This window comes from Erythrolamprus reginae, chromosome 8 (genome assembly GCF_031021105.1).
Source record: "Erythrolamprus reginae isolate rEryReg1 chromosome 8, rEryReg1.hap1, whole genome shotgun sequence".
In the NCBI taxonomy this organism is placed as follows: domain Eukaryota; kingdom Metazoa; phylum Chordata; class Lepidosauria; order Squamata; family Dipsadidae; genus Erythrolamprus; species Erythrolamprus reginae.
In genome coordinates this window covers 19,466,068-19,483,876 of record NC_091957.1, presented here as the reverse complement: position 1 = coordinate 19,483,876, position 17,809 = coordinate 19,466,068, and the positions used below count along the sequence as shown (strand labels likewise).

The window sequence follows — 17,809 nt, the reverse complement described above, 5'->3', positions numbered from 1 at the left end:
TTTATCTTCACCAATGACAGCTCTGCCTCCTTCAATACATATTCATCAATTAATTCATCTATGTGATTCATGTTAGTACAAGTTTTACTATACAGTAAAATCTCACAGTCCATTAAATCCAAATGTCTGTTAAATCTGAATTTATGTGATCTGTGTCAATTTCCCAAATTTGAGTAGTTATGCAATTGACATAAATGGTGTCAATATAACAGGCAAAACTCTCCGTTTAATAGTCTGTAACCCATCTTGGGTCTTGGATCATCAGGCCTGCTACATTTAGTGCTGTGGGAAACTGGAAGGGAGGATTGTGTAAGTGGGGAGAGATAGTCAAAACAACATTCCTTTCTCTGGAGAGTCAAGGTCATTCTGCCCTGCAGCTGGAGGGATGTTGCATTTTACATAGACTTAAAATGATTACTATATGTATTGGGGAACATAATATTTTCTCTTTCCAAAACTTTTTAACAGTTATCCTTGAAAAACCAATCCGAATCCCAAGATTCCTTTCAGTTAAGGCCTCTCATGTTTTGAAAGGATTTTTAAATAAGGTAGGTCTACAATATTTTGCCTACCCCCTCCATCCCCATTAAGCACAAAAGCACTTTTTTGTCTTCAGTACCTTCTGTTATCCTTGTGGTTTATTCATTAAATCTTGCTTTGAACAGTGTTCAAACCAGGGCAAAATACACTAAAATAATTCTTCTGTATTCTATTCTTTAACTCGTAAAGTGGGGGGGGGGGAATGTAGGGAAACAGAATTGTTAGATGAACTTGGTGATTTTATAAAGGCAAATTTGTTTTCAAAGAATATCGTCTTCAGACTTCGTCTTCACAAACAACCTGTGATTTAATGTAGTCGTGGGAAAATTAACTTTATCCTTCCTCCTAGGATCCCAAAGAGAGGCTCGGATGCCAACCCCAGACAGGATTTTCTGAAATCAAGTCACACACATTCTTTCGCAGCATAGACTGGGATCTGGTAATGCATTTTAACTTTTTTTCACCCCGATTTCGGTTTTGTGCTGGTGTGTCTGAGCCGTTCTTTTGCACTTACAGCAGCATGTCACTTAATGGGAGGGGCAGGTGATGTCACGCATATCATAATACCATCAACTCTGATGTCGCCGTGAAGATTGTTTACAATATTTGCAAGAAGCAAGAGATAGTGTAACTATTAGAACCACTGGCGACCTGGCAGAATGAATGAGGGACTGCAGATTGAAAGACTTGGTTCAGACATCATTCTATTTTTATTTATTTATTTATTTTTTATGCCGCCCTTCTCCTTAGACTAAGGTGGCTTACAACTTGTTAGCAATAGCACTTTTTAACAGAGCCAGCCTATTGCCCCCATAATCTGGGTCCTCATTTTACCCACCTCGGAAAGATAGAAGGCTGGGTCAACCTTGAGCCGGTGATGAGATTTGAACTGCTGACCTACAGATCTACAGTCAGCTTTAGTGGCCTGCAGTACTGCATTCTACCCACTGCGCCACCTCGGCTCAGTTATATATCAGGAAACCCTGGCACAAGATTGATCAACATGGCGCATGCTGATCCACCAAAGCTGCCAGATATCTGAGGACAAAAGAACAGCCATAGCAGAAGAGAAGCAAGCACTCCGCAAAGCCAGAGTTGCAAATGCTGCAACAATGGGGCCCCCACTTGTTTGCCCAATACGTGGCGGAACATTTTGTGCCCATTTAGGCCTTACCAGCCACCTGCAGACACATCGAGGACAGCCCTACAACCTGTTAGATGTCAACGTCCTCTTCGAACACGATGGACGGACATCATCATCATATCAATTTTACAGTGGCCATTCTGAACAAACCATAACACAATACACCATAATATATGTTCTGTGGGGCTCTCTGGTAGACTCCTCCCAACAATTCACAGGTACAAATTTCAGACACACACACGTTTGAAAATTCAAAACAATGTTCTTTATAATGAAAATTCACTTAACCTAAGCCCTCTTTTGGTATAGCCAAGAGCACTCGTCTCCAAACAAACTGGTAATTTGTACAAGTCCCTTATCAGTTCTGTGATACTTAGCTTGCAGCTGTGAGGCAATTCACAGTCCTTCTTCTTTCACAAAGTGAAACACACTTTGCTCTGGTTTAGTTTCAAAGTGGGGAAAAATCAGCACACAAAAAGTCAAAGTCAGTAAAGCAGTCAGGAAACACAAGGATCAGATAATCCTCCACAATGGCCAAACCCACAGGCTGCTATTTATAGCAGCCTCACTAATTACCACAGCCTCACCCAACCACAGGTGGCCTCATTTTCTTTGATAATCTCTCAGTTGTTGTTGCCTATGCATCGCTCTCCCCATGTGTGGCTGTATCATTAACTCTTGTTCTGAATCCAAGGAGGAGCTAGATAATTGATCTCCTTCTGAGCTGTCTGCCACACTCTCCTCCTCCCTGTCACTCATGTCTTCTTGGTCAGAGGAGCCTTCATCAGCAGATTCCCGGGGGGGGGCAAAACAGGCCTGCAGCATGTGGATGTCTCCCCCACATCCACAGTCCTTGGGGCAGGAGCTGGGCCAGAGCTAACCACAACAATATATAACGACGAGTGTGGTTTTATCATTATTGTAGCTCAATTAGACCCACAACCAACCTCAAACTTTGCATATCCGTACAACCAGCTCCCACATGAGACAAACTTACTTCTGCTTCCTTTTGTGGCAATTTCTCATTCCCTTATTTCCTCTCCTTGCATCGTCTCCTCAGATCTTCTTTGGGATGGCACTTGACCAAGTTTGATACTTGGCAACTTTAAGACTTGCGGACTTCAACTCCCAGAATCCTCCCAGAATAATTCTGGGAGTTGAAGTCCAGAAGTCTTATTAAAGTTGCCAAGTTTGAGGACCTCTGCTCTAAGACAACTGAGAAGTCAACAAGGTCTGAATTGGTGCTGAATCAGAATTATTGTGTGCTTCTATTATGTCTGGCTGATCAAACAATTGCTCAGCTATTTGCTCCTGGCTTGATGCATTTGCTTTTGCCGAGTCCAAGAATAAGAAGGATCCGAATTTTCCTGCCTTCTTTCAAAGCCAGTTTTGACAGAAGGAAATCAACAAGGAACCAATGTCAAGAGTCTCGGTGGTGCAGTGGTTAGAGTGCAGTACTGCAAGCTACTTCTGCTGATCACCGGCAGCCAGCAGTTTGGCAGATCAAATCTCAGTAGGCTCAAGGTTGACTCAGCCTTCCATCCTTACAAGATCAGTAAAATGAGGACGCATGCTTACTCTCTATAAACTGCTTAGAGAGGGCTGTGAAGCACTGTGAAGCAGTATACAAGTCTAAATGCTAATGCTAACTGCCAAGAAAGACTTAGAAGAAACCGACGGTTACAGATCCTTACTCAGCTGGGGAAACTCCTTGGATGACCCTGAATCTGTCGGTGTATTTCAAGGGTAAAACAGGACAGCCACTGGCCCCCTTGGAGACCGACAGAGTCAGCAGGTGCTAAATGAAAAACAGTCATGAAGGCTTTGTCACTTGCTCAAATTACACACCAGCATTGGCAAACTCCGCAACCTTATTTCCAAGTCTGCACAAACCAGTTTCGATGCTCCTTAAAAAATACATGATTGATTCACATAACTTTTTTTTCGACTTCATGGATGCAGCTGTAAAGATGTGAAGACTTGGGTAGAGCAAGCCAAAATTTGGCACGGTAGTACCTAGGGACCCTGTTTCTCTTCCAGAACCACTGAAACATTTTCAAATGCATTTTGGTGCCTAACTCAAAATGTGTCACCAAGAGAGGTTGTAATATATCAAAAATTCTCTTTTGAGCAGATTAATTCTTCATTTCTGATTCTTTGAGAGACACTGCCTGTTTCTGGCCTCTCCTCCATCTTGATCCGAAAAGGTACACGGAAGAGATAGGCCAGTGATGGCAAACCTATGGCACGGATGCCACAGGTGGCACGCAGAGCCATATCTGCTGGCACGTGAGCTGGTGCCCTCCAATGTGCATCTGTGTGCCAGCCAGCTGATTTTTGACTCATACAGAGGCCCTGGGAGGGCGTTTTTGGCTTCCCCCAGCTCCAGGGAAGCCTTTGGAGCCTGGGGAGGACAAAACACAAGCCTACTGGGCCCACCAGAAGTCGGGAAACAGGCCATTTCCGGCCTCTCCAGGCATTGAATTCGCACATGTGCAACAGTGTGGGCCCATGATCTTTTCACATCCGAGGAAAAAAAGATTTGCCATCACTGAGATAGGAAATGCCCTTTCTTTGGAACTGCCTCTTTTGTTGACTACCATATTTTTCAGAGTATAAGACGCACCTTAGTTTTGGGGGAGGAAAATAGGGGGGGGGGAAATCTGCCTAGAAGGTATTCATCTGGCGAGCACCTTTAGTCCAGTGATGGGCGCACTTCCCTTTTCCTACCAGATCGGTCCCGGAGGTCGGTGCGATTTCCGCCTATTTCTTTGCTTCAACGCATGCGCAGAAGCAAAGGAAGTCTGAAAATCGCCGAAATCCTGCATGTGCAAGCGTCCTCGTGCGAGCTTTTGGCAATTTTCACTGGTTTATTTGCTTCCGTGCATGCGTGGAAGGAAAATTTTGTGTGGAGGTCACCGACACTGCTACTGGAACAGCGATGCCAAGCGTACCGGCGGCTGCCCAATATTGCTTTAGTCTGGTCAGCTTCAGTACATTATTTTATCCCCTGGGGTTAGGGCTGGAAAAAACCATATTTGGAGCGATTAGCAATGGAAAAAAGCCTGCAAGCTGGTAAGCCACCCAAGTCTTTGGAGAGGGGCGGCATACAAATCTAATAAACTATAAACTATAACTGTAACTATATAAGAGCTATGAATATCGTTAGCACCTCATTAGGGCTGGAGGGAGAAACCTTTTTTTTTTAAAAAAAAAAGGTACGGAGTATAAGACCAAATTTTCAGCCTCTTTTTTGTGGGGGAAGATGTGTCTTATACTCCGAAAAATACGGTATGTGATAGTTAACTACCATGAGGTGAATTTTATTTACACAATTTCCTCTCTTTTGTCTTTCTTTTCACCCCATTCTCAACTCAGCTGGAAAAGAAGCAGGCCACGCCGCCGTTTCAGCCTCAGATCACAGATGATTATGGCTTGGATAACTTTGATACCCAGTTCACCAGTGAACCTGTGCAGTTAACTCCCGATGATGAGTAAGTGTCCTTGGGGTTAGCATTGAATCAGAGAACTTTGAAGTTGCACAGCGCAGTATTTCTCAACCTCATCGACCTTAAACTGCGTGGATTTGCAACACACCCGGAATTCCCCAGCAAGCCACGGCTGAAAAAGGCAGTTCTAGTCCCAATTTTTCCCAAAGCAGGATTGATTCACCACCATAGAACTGCTGCCCATATTAAAACGTTTTCAGTGAAGGGATGCCACCATGTCTCTCCTGTTATGGAAGAGTTATTCTGGTTTAGATTCTTTCTTTCTTTCCCTTCCTTCCTTCCTTCCTTCCTATCTTCTTTCCTTCCTTCCTTCCTTCCTATCTTCTTTCCTTCCTTCCTATCTTCTTTCCTTCCTTCCTATCTTCTTTCCTTCCTTCCTTCCTTCCTTCCTTCCTTCCTTCCTTCCTTCCTTCCTTCCTTCCAGTATATTTCCCACCAGTTGCACTGCTTATCCACAAAAACCGAAAGCAGTGCAGACCCACAAAGGTTGATGATGGCAAAGAAAACATGATCCCCCCTGTTCATTTTGACCATGCTCTGCCCATTCAGTTTGTAGCCCTTTGATAAGTTGTTACGGACGAACGTTAATTCTTCTTCTTCTTCTTCTTGTCCCCAGAGATGTAATAAAAAGAATAGACCAGTCGGAGTTTGAAGGATTTGAATATATTAATCCATTGATGCTATCAACCGAGGAAACCGTATGAGAAAGAGGCACAGAGAGAGAGAAAAAAAGAAAATAATAATGAATGCACTCGGACATTTAATCCTGAACTACAGTATATGCATGCAAGGCCTGGGGCGGGGCCACCGTTAAGGTTTTGAAACGGAGACCAAATGATAAAATGGCCGCTGAGAAAAATCAAGATAACGTGATTCTTCTTCGGGTGGGTGGCTTCCTCTCTTTCCTTTTTTTATTTTTAAAGTTCCGGGGGAACTGGCAGAGCTGGCTTCATGGATTCTGCACTCCGTGCCTGCTTCAACCAGGGGGTGGTGGTCAATGATGGTTTGTTGCATCCTTGGGGAGAGATTTCAGATCACGTTGAAAGTAGCCCACTTCTAATGGACCTTTCCATGCAACAGCCTCCTATTAAAAAAAAACAACAGTCAAACATCCGGAATACAATTGCTTGTGGTGTTGAAGCTTAACTTTAGATGCCTTTTTTCTCACAAGTGGTACCTATCCTACATGTCTTCTCAGTGTGTGCGTGGGTCTGTATGTGTGTGTGTACATTCACATCTGTGTAGGCACACATGTATTACGCACACTTGCTAAATAAATAGAAATGGGGTTGTGTTGTATTAGCAATGTTAAAACTAATTTGGGTACAGTATTTTTAAGTGCCTAAATAGATAATCTACATTAAATTATTCCATTTTTTTGGAACGTTTGATGAACCCTGTTAAGTTTCTGATTATTGAAAACAAAGAAGTATTTTACACATGGAACCTACAACTAACAGCTGCTATCTAATATTAATCATGGTCTCAGAATGGACAGGAATCTTAGCAATAACAATTCCAAAAATTAGAATTTAGCATCTTAAACATTCTGGATTATGCTGAGCATGGGAGAAATATATATATATATATATATATATATATAGATACTACCAAAATTTCATCAGAAAATTTAAATTTGCACATGGTGGATTTATGAAAATACTTGAGCAGTGCCTACAATGACTTATGTTGTATACTAGATTTTTGAATAATATTTTTATCAATGCAATATTCAAAAGGAACAATGGAAATGTAATAGAGCTTAGCCTTAAAAAAAATTTGGGGGAAAAAAAAGGATAATTCTAAGATATCCATCAACATACATATTTTTTCCTGATAAAGCACACCTCCCACTTAAGAACGACTGCTTGGAAATGTTACTTCTCCCAGACATTGTTTTGGTAAATGAAATACTATCAAAACAGCAACTTGTTGATGGGAAAGGTGACCATGGTTTAAAAAAAATATTATCTGGATATAAAAATGTCCATTATTTTATCTTTGGGGTGTTTCATCCAGATTTTAAATTTTTGGAATGTAAAGAAAATTCGATGCATTTCAGACTGAACCAGTGCATATTGCTAATCTAATGCCATAGCCCTTTACAAATAATGTTGGGTCGGTTGCAGTTTTGGAGAATAAGGGTTTTTTAAAAAAAAAAAAATTATCACTGTACGGATCCATTATAATGGCAGATAGGAATTTTAAAAATCCCATTAATGTTATGACTTGATAGATATCAAACGACTTTGGTTTAGGTTTCTCAGGATATAATATTGCATTGGTTGCTGTACCCGAGACCTTATGTCCATTCGCAGCCATAAGATGCTAGGATTAAGATGGCCAAACCTGAAAGGTGGATAAATCTGGCCAAGAACCATTGGTTAAATTTCTTCTTCTTCTTTTTTTTTTTGGATTCTCTCCCCTTAGCTTGGCCACTAATTAAAGCACATACACAATAACAAAATGTTTAGAACTCCCAGGCCGAGTTCTTGAAACGCGTCTGTTTTGTTTTTCAGCAAGATTCTTGAAAGTCTGTTCTAACCAGCACTTAATAATTCAGCTAGAACTATTTTTTGGTTTTTCCTCCGGTGCTCGGGATTTAAATAACCAAGCTACTTTGCTTTTAAAGCGAAGCTTGAAAAATGAGTATCCTAACTCCCCCCTCCTTCTGAGTGACAAATCCAGTATTTTCATCACTGCTGTGTATCTCTCTCTCTCTTCCCCTTCGATTTACATCCGAGCAGCTGGTTTTTGTACGCCATGTGACCAATCAGATGCCATCAGATTCTGGAGCAAAGGGTTTGCAAAAACCGTGAAAATAATACTTTTGCTCTGAACTTTGTATACTGTCCAAAAGGAGGACTTAGATACACACTTGGTCCCAGGCATCAAAAAAACCAAGTCCTTGATTTATTTACAATTTAAGGCATTTTACAATGTTGCTGTGTTGCCAAATACGTTACTGGTTACAAGTCGGTTGCTGCTCTCGTGTGCGATGTATAATGTTCTGTTCATGATGAAGGGGGAAAAATTTTTTATATAAAGTTCTTGTTTTATAAATTAAAAAGAAAAAAATGAAGGATGTAATTAAATGTGTGGTTTAAAAAAAATCCTTAATATATTGCAAATGGAGCTGGTAACGATATCATTGTCTTAGTTATGTAAATGAAATGTAAATGAAAACACTCTAGCTAATTTAATGATTGTAAAACAGTAAAATATGTTCTTGTAGTTTTGTATAATTAACTAGTTTGAGATCTTTGGCCAGTTTGTGCAGAAGATGGTATCCTAACCAGTTAAACAGCTAAGATCATTTATATTCTTGCACATCTATTAAAGACTTTAATGAAAATATTCCGACTGTTTTCATTAAGCAAAAATAATATACTTTTCTCGGATGGATTACCATGTTTTCTTACCATGTTTCAGTTCCATACATTCTGCACACCTAATCTATTTTGTTCCATTTGATTTCTTCAAACAGAGTTGATCTCTTCAAACTGTCTGGAAAGAACTATTCTAATAAAAACTGAGTTCAAACCTGAACTCTTAATTTACTTTACAAGAATTTGTATTTCTCTTTAACCACGCAAAGGTTTGTTAAGTTCAATCTGCATTAAATCAGAACGGTCAGTGCAGTTGTAAAACTATGCTTTAATAGTGATTTTTCCCCCCACACTTGTCCTATTAATTCCAACAAGCTGATGATATAAACTCAATTCCTCCAAATTATTGAAATACATTTATTAAAACAAACACTTATTTTTCCTCTACATAATAAAGTACCCATCAAAATTTTGTAAACATGTAAATCGACTTAAAGTTACAATAAAATGTCTGAAAGTGGAAAAGGAGTTTTTCACATTTAGTTGCGGAATCCACATGCTCAAATGATCAAAATTCAGGTGCTTGGCAACCGATTCGTATTTATGATGGTTGTGGTGTCCCAGAGTCACTTTCTGACAGATGAAGGCAATGGGGAAGCCAGATTCGCTCAACGACCATGTTATTTATTTAAATGAAGTGCTTTATTTAACGTATCAACAAAAATCGTGAAACAGGGCAAAGCACACTTAGCAAGTATCTCAACAACAGAAATTTAGGGTTCAAAAGTTGAGGAGGATCTGTATATCGTGTTGGAATTATATCATGGTGTCTTGGAAGAATAGCTAATGAAACATTAAAGGATCCTTAGGTTTTTGGAGAGGTTTTTTTTGCAATTGTCACAACTCACTGTTTTCTATATTACGCATTGATTAAAATCTCATCATTTTTGTTTTCAAATAAGCTTTTAGCAAAATGATGGTCACACTCCATTATGGATTATCTATCAGTTGGAAACAATTGTGATAATTTGATCTGCAGATAAAATAACTATCTCCTAATACGGAAAATCTATTCTATTTCCAGGTAACTACTAATTCTTCTACCACATTCTTCCCCTAGTTTAGCAGTAGAAAAATTCTTACCATCTTGTTCAATTTTTAACGGGGTTACATGGTAGATGGAGATGACTAATTTCTGAAATCATTATTGGGATATAAAATCTTGGCTAGATATAAAACTTGGGCTAATTTTTTTTTTTTTTTGCTTCATTCCTATCATTCCAAAATGTTGACTGTTTCAATTTATTCCCTTGTAAAAATTATTGAGAAATATGAGTCAGCTCCTGCTGCTGCTTTTAAACTGGCACTTTATTACTTATAATGATTCTTCACAGGTTTTCTATTTATCTGGTTGATGATTCATTCACGTTTGGGATAACTTTGCTCTTCACATTTAAATGATTGTGTGTGTGGGGGGGATCTGAGTGGGTGCACAGCCGTCTTTCGTGCTAATAAAAAGCTCCTGAAATCATATTTTTAAAATTCCAAGACATTTTAACATTTCGCGCCTTTGTCAGGGAAACAATTCCCCGACATTCTTAAGTGTTTCACATTTTCTATTTATCACCTAACAACCTGCTTTCTATCACATAGTAGTTGGTAGCAGATTCCTACCAGAACGGTAAAGGAAGCCACACCAGTAGTAAACATTGAGCTGTACGCTCAGCTTTGAGTCTCTGACGGATGTGTCCACACATCCCAATGTATTTTTGCTTCTGCGCATGCACAGGAAGCAAAATCTTGTGAGGGGATGTGCGCATGCATGAAATTTCAGCATTTTTTTGCTTCTGCGCATACGTGAAAGCAAAAAAATTGCCGAAGTCTCTCTTGCGTGTGCTTCCCCTTGCGAGATTTTGCTTCATGCGTATGCGCAGAAGCAAAAATGCTGGGGGGCGCACATGCTGGAGACCCAAAGTTGTGTGGACAGCACACTGCTAGCAGCAGTTAAATGCAATCCACCCCTGGTAGTAGTCCATTAGCATTAATTTTATTCCTATCCCATCCCCCAATTTATTGATGATGCCTAAGCCCCTATTTATTTATTAAAATCACTTTTCACGGAAACAGGTTAAGTTCCGTAATATTATATGAGTTGCATATGTCGCTCTGATCCTCTTGGCTACCGATGGGAGAAACCGCAGGTGTCTGTGTGCAGTTCTGGAGACCTCACCTACAAAAAGAGATGGATCAAATTGAACGGGTCCAAAGATGTTGTGGTTAGCTCTGGCCCAACTCCTGCCCCAAGGACTGTGGATGTGGGGGAGACATCCACATGCTGCAGGCCTGTTTTGCCCCCGGTGGAATCTGATGATGAAGGCTCCGCTGACCAAGAAGACATGAGTGACAGGGAGGAGAGTGTGGCAGACAGCTCAGGAGATCAATTATCTAGCTCCTCCTTGGATTCAGAACAAGAGTTAATGATACAGCCACGCATGCATAGGCAACAACTACTGAGAGATTATTATCAAAGAAAATGAGGCCACCTGTGGTTGGGTGGGGCTGTGGTAATTAGTGAGGCCATAAATAGCAGCCTGTGGGTTTGGCCATTGTGGAGGATTATCTGATTGTGTTTCGTGACTGCTTTACTGACTTTGACCTTTTGTGTGCTGATTTTTTCCCTCTTTGAAACTAAACCAGAGCCAAGTGTGTTTCACTTTGTGAAAGAAGGACTGTGAATTGCCTCACAGCTGCAAGCTAAGTATCACAGAACTGATAAGGGACTTGTACCAATTACCAGTTTGTTTGGAGATAAGTGCTCTTTGCTATACAAAAAGAGGGCTTAGTTTAAGTGAATTTTCATTATAAAGAATATTGTTTGAATTTTCAAACGTGTGTGTGTCTGAAATTTGTACCTGTGAATTTTCGGGAGGAGTGTACCAGAGAGCCCGAGAGAACAAAAGATGGGCTACAAAAATGGTGGAAGGTCTGAAGCATCAAACTTATCAGGAAAGACTTCATGAACTCAATCTATATAGTCTGGAGGACAGAAGGGAAAGGGGGGGGGACACGATCGAAACATTTAAATACGTTAAAGGGTTAAATAAGGTTCAGGAGGGAAGTGTCTTTAATAGGAAAGTGAACAGAAGAATAAAGGGGCACAATCTGAGGTGAGTTGGGGGAAAGATCAGACGCAACGTGAGGAAATATTACTTTACTGAAAGAGTAGTAGATGCTTGGAACAAACTTCCAGCAGACATGGTCAATCCACAGTAACTGCATTTAAACCTGCCTGGGATAAACATAGATCCATCCTAAGATAAAATATAGGAAATAGTATAAGGGCAGACTAGATGGACTAGGTCTTTTTCTGCCGTCAAACTTCTATGTTTCTATGTCTCTTGAGATAATGAAGATAAATTCTTGTGAATTAATCTCGTCATCATATCTTTTTCACTCTGCAAAGGAGCCTTTTTCCATAATTTTGAAAGTCAAATTTTTTGGGGATAGTTCAGAATATCTCTCAGTGAAGAATGTCTGGGCGAACTTGGCGATTGGCCTAACATATCTCAAATCTTTCATCTTCCAGCTGAATAGAATGTGTTACATTCCCCCCGCCCCTTTGAATCTTCAACTTTATATCCCTTGGCTGTATTTTTTGAGATTTTTGCCTAAGGACCAAGGAAATGGCTTTTGTCTGCCACATCTGCGGGAATGTTTTTTCCAGGCGTGGAGTTTGGACGCTTTCCTAAATCTACGGCTTTCCGATCCCGGCAGTAAACTGGAAATGGGACCCATTCAAACGTCTTCACTCCGCAATTAAACATTTCGAGACAGGGTTGAGGATTCTCAGTTTGAGGATTCTGTAACAGAAAAGAAAGACTCTCAGCATTTTTAACAGCAATGGATGCATGAATTTAAATTTCCTTTCTCTTGTTTTGACCAGCCTTGCTTCAGGGAACGTTAAATGAGTTACTCGGGATTGGGCGGCATAGAAGTCGAATTAATTCAATTCAATTCAATTTATTAGATTTGTATGCCGCCCCTCTCCGAAGACTCGGGGCGGCTCAGAACAACAATAAAAACACTATTTATAATGGCACAAATCTAATATTAAAAATAACTAAAAACCCTATCATGATTAAAAAAAACAAACAGCACATACATACCAAACATAAATTATAATGAGCCTGGGGGAAAGATGTCTCAAATCCCCCATGCCTGGCGGTATAGGTGGGTCTTAAGTAGTTTACGGAAGACAAGGAGGGTGGGAGCAGTTCTAATCTCCGGGGGGAGTTGATTCCAGAGGGCTGGGGCCACCACAGAGAAGGCTCTTCCCCTGGGGCCCACCGGACAACATTGTTTGGTCGACGGGACCCGGAGAAGGCCAACACTGTGGGACCTTATCGGCCGCTGGGATTCGTGCGGTAGCAAGTGGTTCTGGAGGTACTCTGGTCCAATGCCATGTAGGACTTTAAATCAAATTAAGATGTTTTATAGGTGGCATCTGCCACCTAACAGAATCGCTAAGATGTTTCCCAATATGTCCCCAAATTGTTGGAAATGTAAGCGAGAAATAGGCCACAAAACTAAATTATATTGGAATACAATAGAAAAGTGGATAAAAGAAATTACACTACAGGACATAAAGAAAACTCCAGAATTTTTTTTATTAGGTATAACGAAGCAAAAATATAAGAAATATTTTTTTTTCTTAATCATTCATATATTGACAGCAGCAAGGATAGTATACACACAAAATTGGAAGGGAGAACATATTCCCAAGGAAGATGAGATAATAAGGAAAATTCTAGAATGTGCTAAAATGGATATGATGACAAGGCGGCTAAATAATCAGGAAGAATCAGAATTTTATAACATTTGGAATAAAGTTTATATATGGTTAAATAAGAGGGAAAAATGAAAAATTAAATGATGTGGAATTGTATAAATGTACTAGAATAATTTTACTTTTTACTTTTCTTTTTTAATGCTTAAATCATGCACAACAAAAAATTTCTTTTCGTTTAAACTACTATATTGACTTTATGAATTACTATTAGTTTATTCTTTTTCTGTACTAAAATAGACTTCTAAAATAAGTGGGGCAATTGTAACCCCAAATATATGTTAAATGTATGTCTGTCTGTTTGTCTTTTTATGAAAATTAATAAAGAAATTAAAAATATATATATATACTAACCTTCGGATGAAAATCTGGGAAGTTGACCACTTTTTGGAAACTTGATTGATTCAAATGTGGATCCACAGCCCTAAGTAAGGTAGCCCATGAAGTTTCGGCATCACTTAGCTCTTGATTTTCAAACCAGGAAGTTTTGGTGCAAAATGTCCTAAGGATACAATTTTAACAATTCCAAGTCAGAACAAAGTGTGATTACAATTCAAAATGCTTGTAAAATGGAGTTGTGTATTTTCCTTGTTTGTAGCATTCTACCTGTATGACAAGGAGTTTCATTATTCTAGGAATTCTAGAATCAAACCTAACCTAAATATTGAATTACTGAATATACCCGTTTCTTGACTTTAGTAGCTTCAAACTGCCACGATTGGGAAACAATGTCCTATGCAGCAGCAAGAGCATTCTGTTGGGTTCTTTACAGTAGAATAATCAGCCATTGAAAAAGAATTGGATAAATTCAGTTTTTGTCTCATCTTCACTAAGCAAGACGGCATCTGGACTGGACTTCCAATAAGCTTCAGGAATGTGGATTAGGCTGGGATGTTGAAAAAATATTGGCAAAAGTCAATAGCTCCCATTTTATTACAAAACAATGTGTCTATATGCATCCCAAGAAACCACTAATGGAGAAAAAGCTTTCTTTCTTTTTCTTTCTTTTCTTCCTTTCTCTTTCCTTCCTTCCTTTGAATATTATAGCATAAGCTTGTATTCCACCCCCTTTTTTTTCTAGATTTTGGGTGACTGTCAAATAAACTACCCAATTTTAAATATGCAAACTGTTTGAGATTTTTTCAGCGTTTTACCTGGGATCAAAAGTGACTTTTGGGTCAGGAAAGTGCTCTCCCATGCTGATCCAAAGACTTATAAGAGCTTATGCAGTCTGCTGACCTTCACTGGCTCTTTAAAGCAGAGGTCTTCAAACTTGGCTGCTTTAAGACTTGTGGACTTCAACTCCCAGAATTCTCTATATTGTCTTAAAGCAGCCAGGTTTGGGGACCTCTGCAAAACCCCTTGCCAAACAAGGCTTGCAAAATTTTGCAGAGTTGTATTCGGGGTTGTATGTGGTGTGAGCAGGGAGGGGAAGGGAGGGAAGGAGGAAAAGGAAGGAAGGAGGAAGAAAAGAGGAAGGAAAATTGGAAGGATGAAAAAAGGAAGAAAGGAAGAGGAAGGTAAAAGAGGAAAGTAGGAAGGGAGAGAGTAAGGAAAAGGAAAGGCAAGAAAAAAAAGGAGAAAGGAAGGAGAGGGATGAAACAAGGGAAGGAGAGAAACAAAACACCAAAAGGAAAAAGATAGTGAGAGGAAGAAAAGTGGAAGAGAGGATGGGAGAGGAAGGAAGGTAAAAGAGAAGGGAAGGAAGGAGAAAGAGAAAGGAAGAAAAGGAAAAAGGGATAGTGAAAGAACAGGCAGAAAGGAAAAGAGAAATGGAAAGTATGAAAGGAAACAGACTGAAAGAAAGACAAAGGAAGAAGGAGAAAAGAATGGAAGGAAGGAAAGAAACAAAGAAAGAAAAGGGAAAGGAGAAAAGGAAGGAATGGAAGGAGAAAAGGGGAGGAAAGAAGGAAAGAGCAAGGAAAGGAAGAAAAGGAAAGAAAGAAAAGGAAGAAAAAATGAAAAAGGAAGGAGGAAGGAAATGGAAGGAAGGAAGGAAGGAAAGAGAAAGAGGAAGGAGAAAAGGAAAGATGGGAAGGAAGAAAAAGGAAGGAAAAACGAAAAAGAAGGAAGGAAGGAGAAAGGAAGGAAGGAAAAGTAAGGAGGAAGGAAAGAAAGGAAGGGAGGAAGGAAGGAAGGAGAAAGGAGGGAAGAAATAACAAGAGGAAAAGAGGAAAGCAGCCCCAGGCGCTCTCCCGGTGCCCAACCGAGCGAAAGGCGAGCTAAGCAAGCCTTGAAAGCACCTGGGGGACTTTGGGTCCGCCCCTTTCTTGTCTCCGCCCAGCCCAGCCCACCTCGCAGGGCTGTTGTCGTGGGGGAGGATCAGTCCTTGATGGCTGCTTTGAGTTACAGTACTTGCAAAAGCAAAAACACAGATTAAAAACCGAATATAGAAACCCGGGGGTGGGGAACCCCTCCTCTCCCGCCCCCCCCTCCAAGGCGCCGCCTCACCCCGGAACACCCCCGTGATCGTCCCGCCGCCGCTTCAGGCTCAGCTTGCCTCCCGCAAGCCGCCCAGCCATTCCCGCCTCCAGGCCACACGCGTCCCGGCCCCTCTCGCGCTCCGCTGGCGGAAAGAAAGGGCGCGCGCACGCGGGAGGAGGAAGAGGGGCGGGGCCTCTTGGTGTGTGTGGTGGGTGAAATTACCTCAGCTTTTTCTCCCTCTTTACTATGGTATATATACTGTATAATATATTGTATTCTATTAATATAACAGAATTTTAATTTGATTTTGTATTGCATCTATTTTAGCATTATATATACAATATATATAGTATGTGTGTGTATGTATATATATATTTGCTTATAAGCTAATAAATATGTATATATAAGCAAATATATATATATACATACATACACACACATACTATATATATTGTATATTGTATACACACACTATATATATATATATATATATATATATATATATATATATATATGTAGATGCAATATAAAATATATATACATTTGAACAAATATATATTTTTGCTGATTTGTTTCCCTTCCTTTTCACTTATCAGCAAAAATATATTGTATATATATGGTGTATGTATGTGTGTGTATACACATATACATACGTACGTACATACATGCGTACATAAATATATGTAACATATTTTTGCTGATGTGAAAACGAAGGGAAACAGATCAGCATATACACACACACACACACACTATACAGTGTATATATATATTTCCAAATCCTACACGGGAAGAAACCCGAATATACCAAGACCATCATACCTGTACCCGTGAAAATCTACGAAAACATATATGTATATGTGTATATGTGTGTGTGTGTATAATGCTATAATAGTTGCTATATAGTCTGGAGGGGACGTCATACAAATCCAATAAATAAATAAATATTTTAAAGATAAAGACAGTGGTAGATGATAGATATTAAAGATACGTATGAGATAGATAAAGAGGATAGATAGATAGATAGATAGATGGATGGATGGATAGATAGATGATCCATAGATAGATGGATAGATAGATAGATAGATAGATAGATGATAGGTAGGTAGATAGATAGATAGATAATGATAGAATAGATAATCTATAGATAGATAATGATAGGATGGATGGATGGATGGACGGATGGACGGATGGATGGACAGAGACAGACAGACAGACAGAAAGATAGATATTAAAGAGTGGTATGAGAGAGAGAATATTGTATGGCTTACATTTACATGTTACAGTATAGTTTAGAATTCTTTATTGGCCAAATGTAATTGGACACACAAGGAATTTGTCATTAGTGCATATGCTCTTAGTGTACATAAAAGAAAAGTTTGTCAAGAATAATAATTATAGGCCAGGTACAAATAAGCAACCAGGGAACAATATTAATAAAAATCTTAAGGATACAAGCAACAAGTTAAAGTCTTACAGTCATAAGTGGGAGGAGATGGGAGATAGGAACCATGAGAAGATTAAAAGTAGTGCAGTCTTAGTGAATAGTTAAACAATCATTTTATCTTTGATTTGACTAGATTATCTGATTTATTTTTTTAAACCCACCACTATCCAACAGTTTCTTAATCTTGATGACTTCCAGGTACAATAAAAATACAAAAATGAAAATAGAAAAACATACAAAACCCCCAATTCAATTCAAAATTCATACTCTTCAACATTTGGTTCCTTAAAATACAACAAACAAAAGGTCAGTAGAAACAAGAATGCAAAAACATGAAAGCCATAAAATGTCATTTTATATATAATGAGCAGAACCCAAATTATTTTGATTTTGCTGCTCTGGGCTTAAAGGTTAGTCTACTCATGTTTAAACATTATATTAACAATGATATTAATAATTTAAACCAACCTTAAATCTGCTGGAAGTTTTATTTGAAATAAAAAGGCTGTACAAATTTTTTCTACATTTGCAGCAACATCTCTAACAGTTTTTTAATAGTAATGACTCATGCAA

The 17,809-nt window shown here is 39.3% G+C and overlaps 2 protein-coding genes across 5 annotated transcripts in view; one reads left to right on the top strand and one right to left on the bottom strand.

The window, feature by feature from the left end:
* The window catches only part of PRKCZ (protein kinase C zeta), a 97,316-nt gene extending 88,768 nt beyond the window's left edge, over positions 1 to 8,548 (top strand). For both annotated transcript variants that reach the window (XM_070759119.1, XM_070759118.1), the window contains exons 17-20: positions 469 to 548; positions 890 to 979; positions 5,063 to 5,178; positions 5,810 to 8,548. In XM_070759119.1, coding sequence (XP_070615220.1) covers positions 469 to 548; positions 890 to 979; positions 5,063 to 5,178; positions 5,810 to 5,897 — 374 coding nt within the window. In that variant the 3' untranslated portion in view covers positions 5,898 to 8,548. The remainder of the gene's footprint in view (positions 1 to 468; positions 549 to 889; positions 980 to 5,062; positions 5,179 to 5,809) is intronic.
* A 657-nt stretch (positions 8,549 to 9,205) lies between these two features.
* On the bottom strand, positions 9,206 to 15,933 carry FAAP20 (FA core complex associated protein 20). 3 transcript variants are annotated; one of them, XM_070759120.1, is made up of 3 exons: positions 15,820 to 15,933; positions 13,723 to 13,870; positions 9,206 to 12,382 (listed from the first exon to the last, which is right to left on the bottom strand). In XM_070759120.1, the coding sequence occupies exons 1-3, from the start codon at positions 15,888 to 15,890 to the stop codon at positions 12,191 to 12,193; spliced, it is 411 nt and encodes a 136-aa protein (XP_070615221.1). In that variant the 5' UTR covers positions 15,891 to 15,933; the 3' UTR covers positions 9,206 to 12,190. The 3 variants fall into 3 exon arrangements, with proteins under 3 accessions (XP_070615221.1, XP_070615224.1, XP_070615223.1); XM_070759123.1 differs by lacking the exon at positions 15,820 to 15,933 and adding an exon at positions 14,523 to 14,615 and having other exon boundaries at positions 12,107 to 12,382; XM_070759122.1 differs by lacking the exon at positions 15,820 to 15,933 and adding an exon at positions 14,051 to 14,149 and having other exon boundaries at positions 12,107 to 12,382.
* Between the last annotated feature and the right edge of the window lie 1,876 nt (positions 15,934 to 17,809).

What these genes read in the sequence shown, in the direction of transcription:
- FAAP20 (XM_070759120.1), bottom strand. Translation starts at nt 15,890, where the DNA reads ATGGCTGGGCGGCTTGCGGGAGGCAAGCTGAGCCTGAAGCGGCGGCGG. An exon ending in GATCACGGGGGTGTTCCGGG is followed by an intron (nt 13,871 to 15,819) that starts GTGAGGCGGCGC and finishes TTGTATCCTTAG; the next exon opens with GACATTTTGCACCAAAACTT. An exon ending in TCCCAGATTTTCATCCGAAG is followed by an intron (nt 12,383 to 13,722) that starts GTTAGTATATAT and finishes TTTCTGTTACAG; the next exon opens with AATCCTCAAACTGAGAATCC.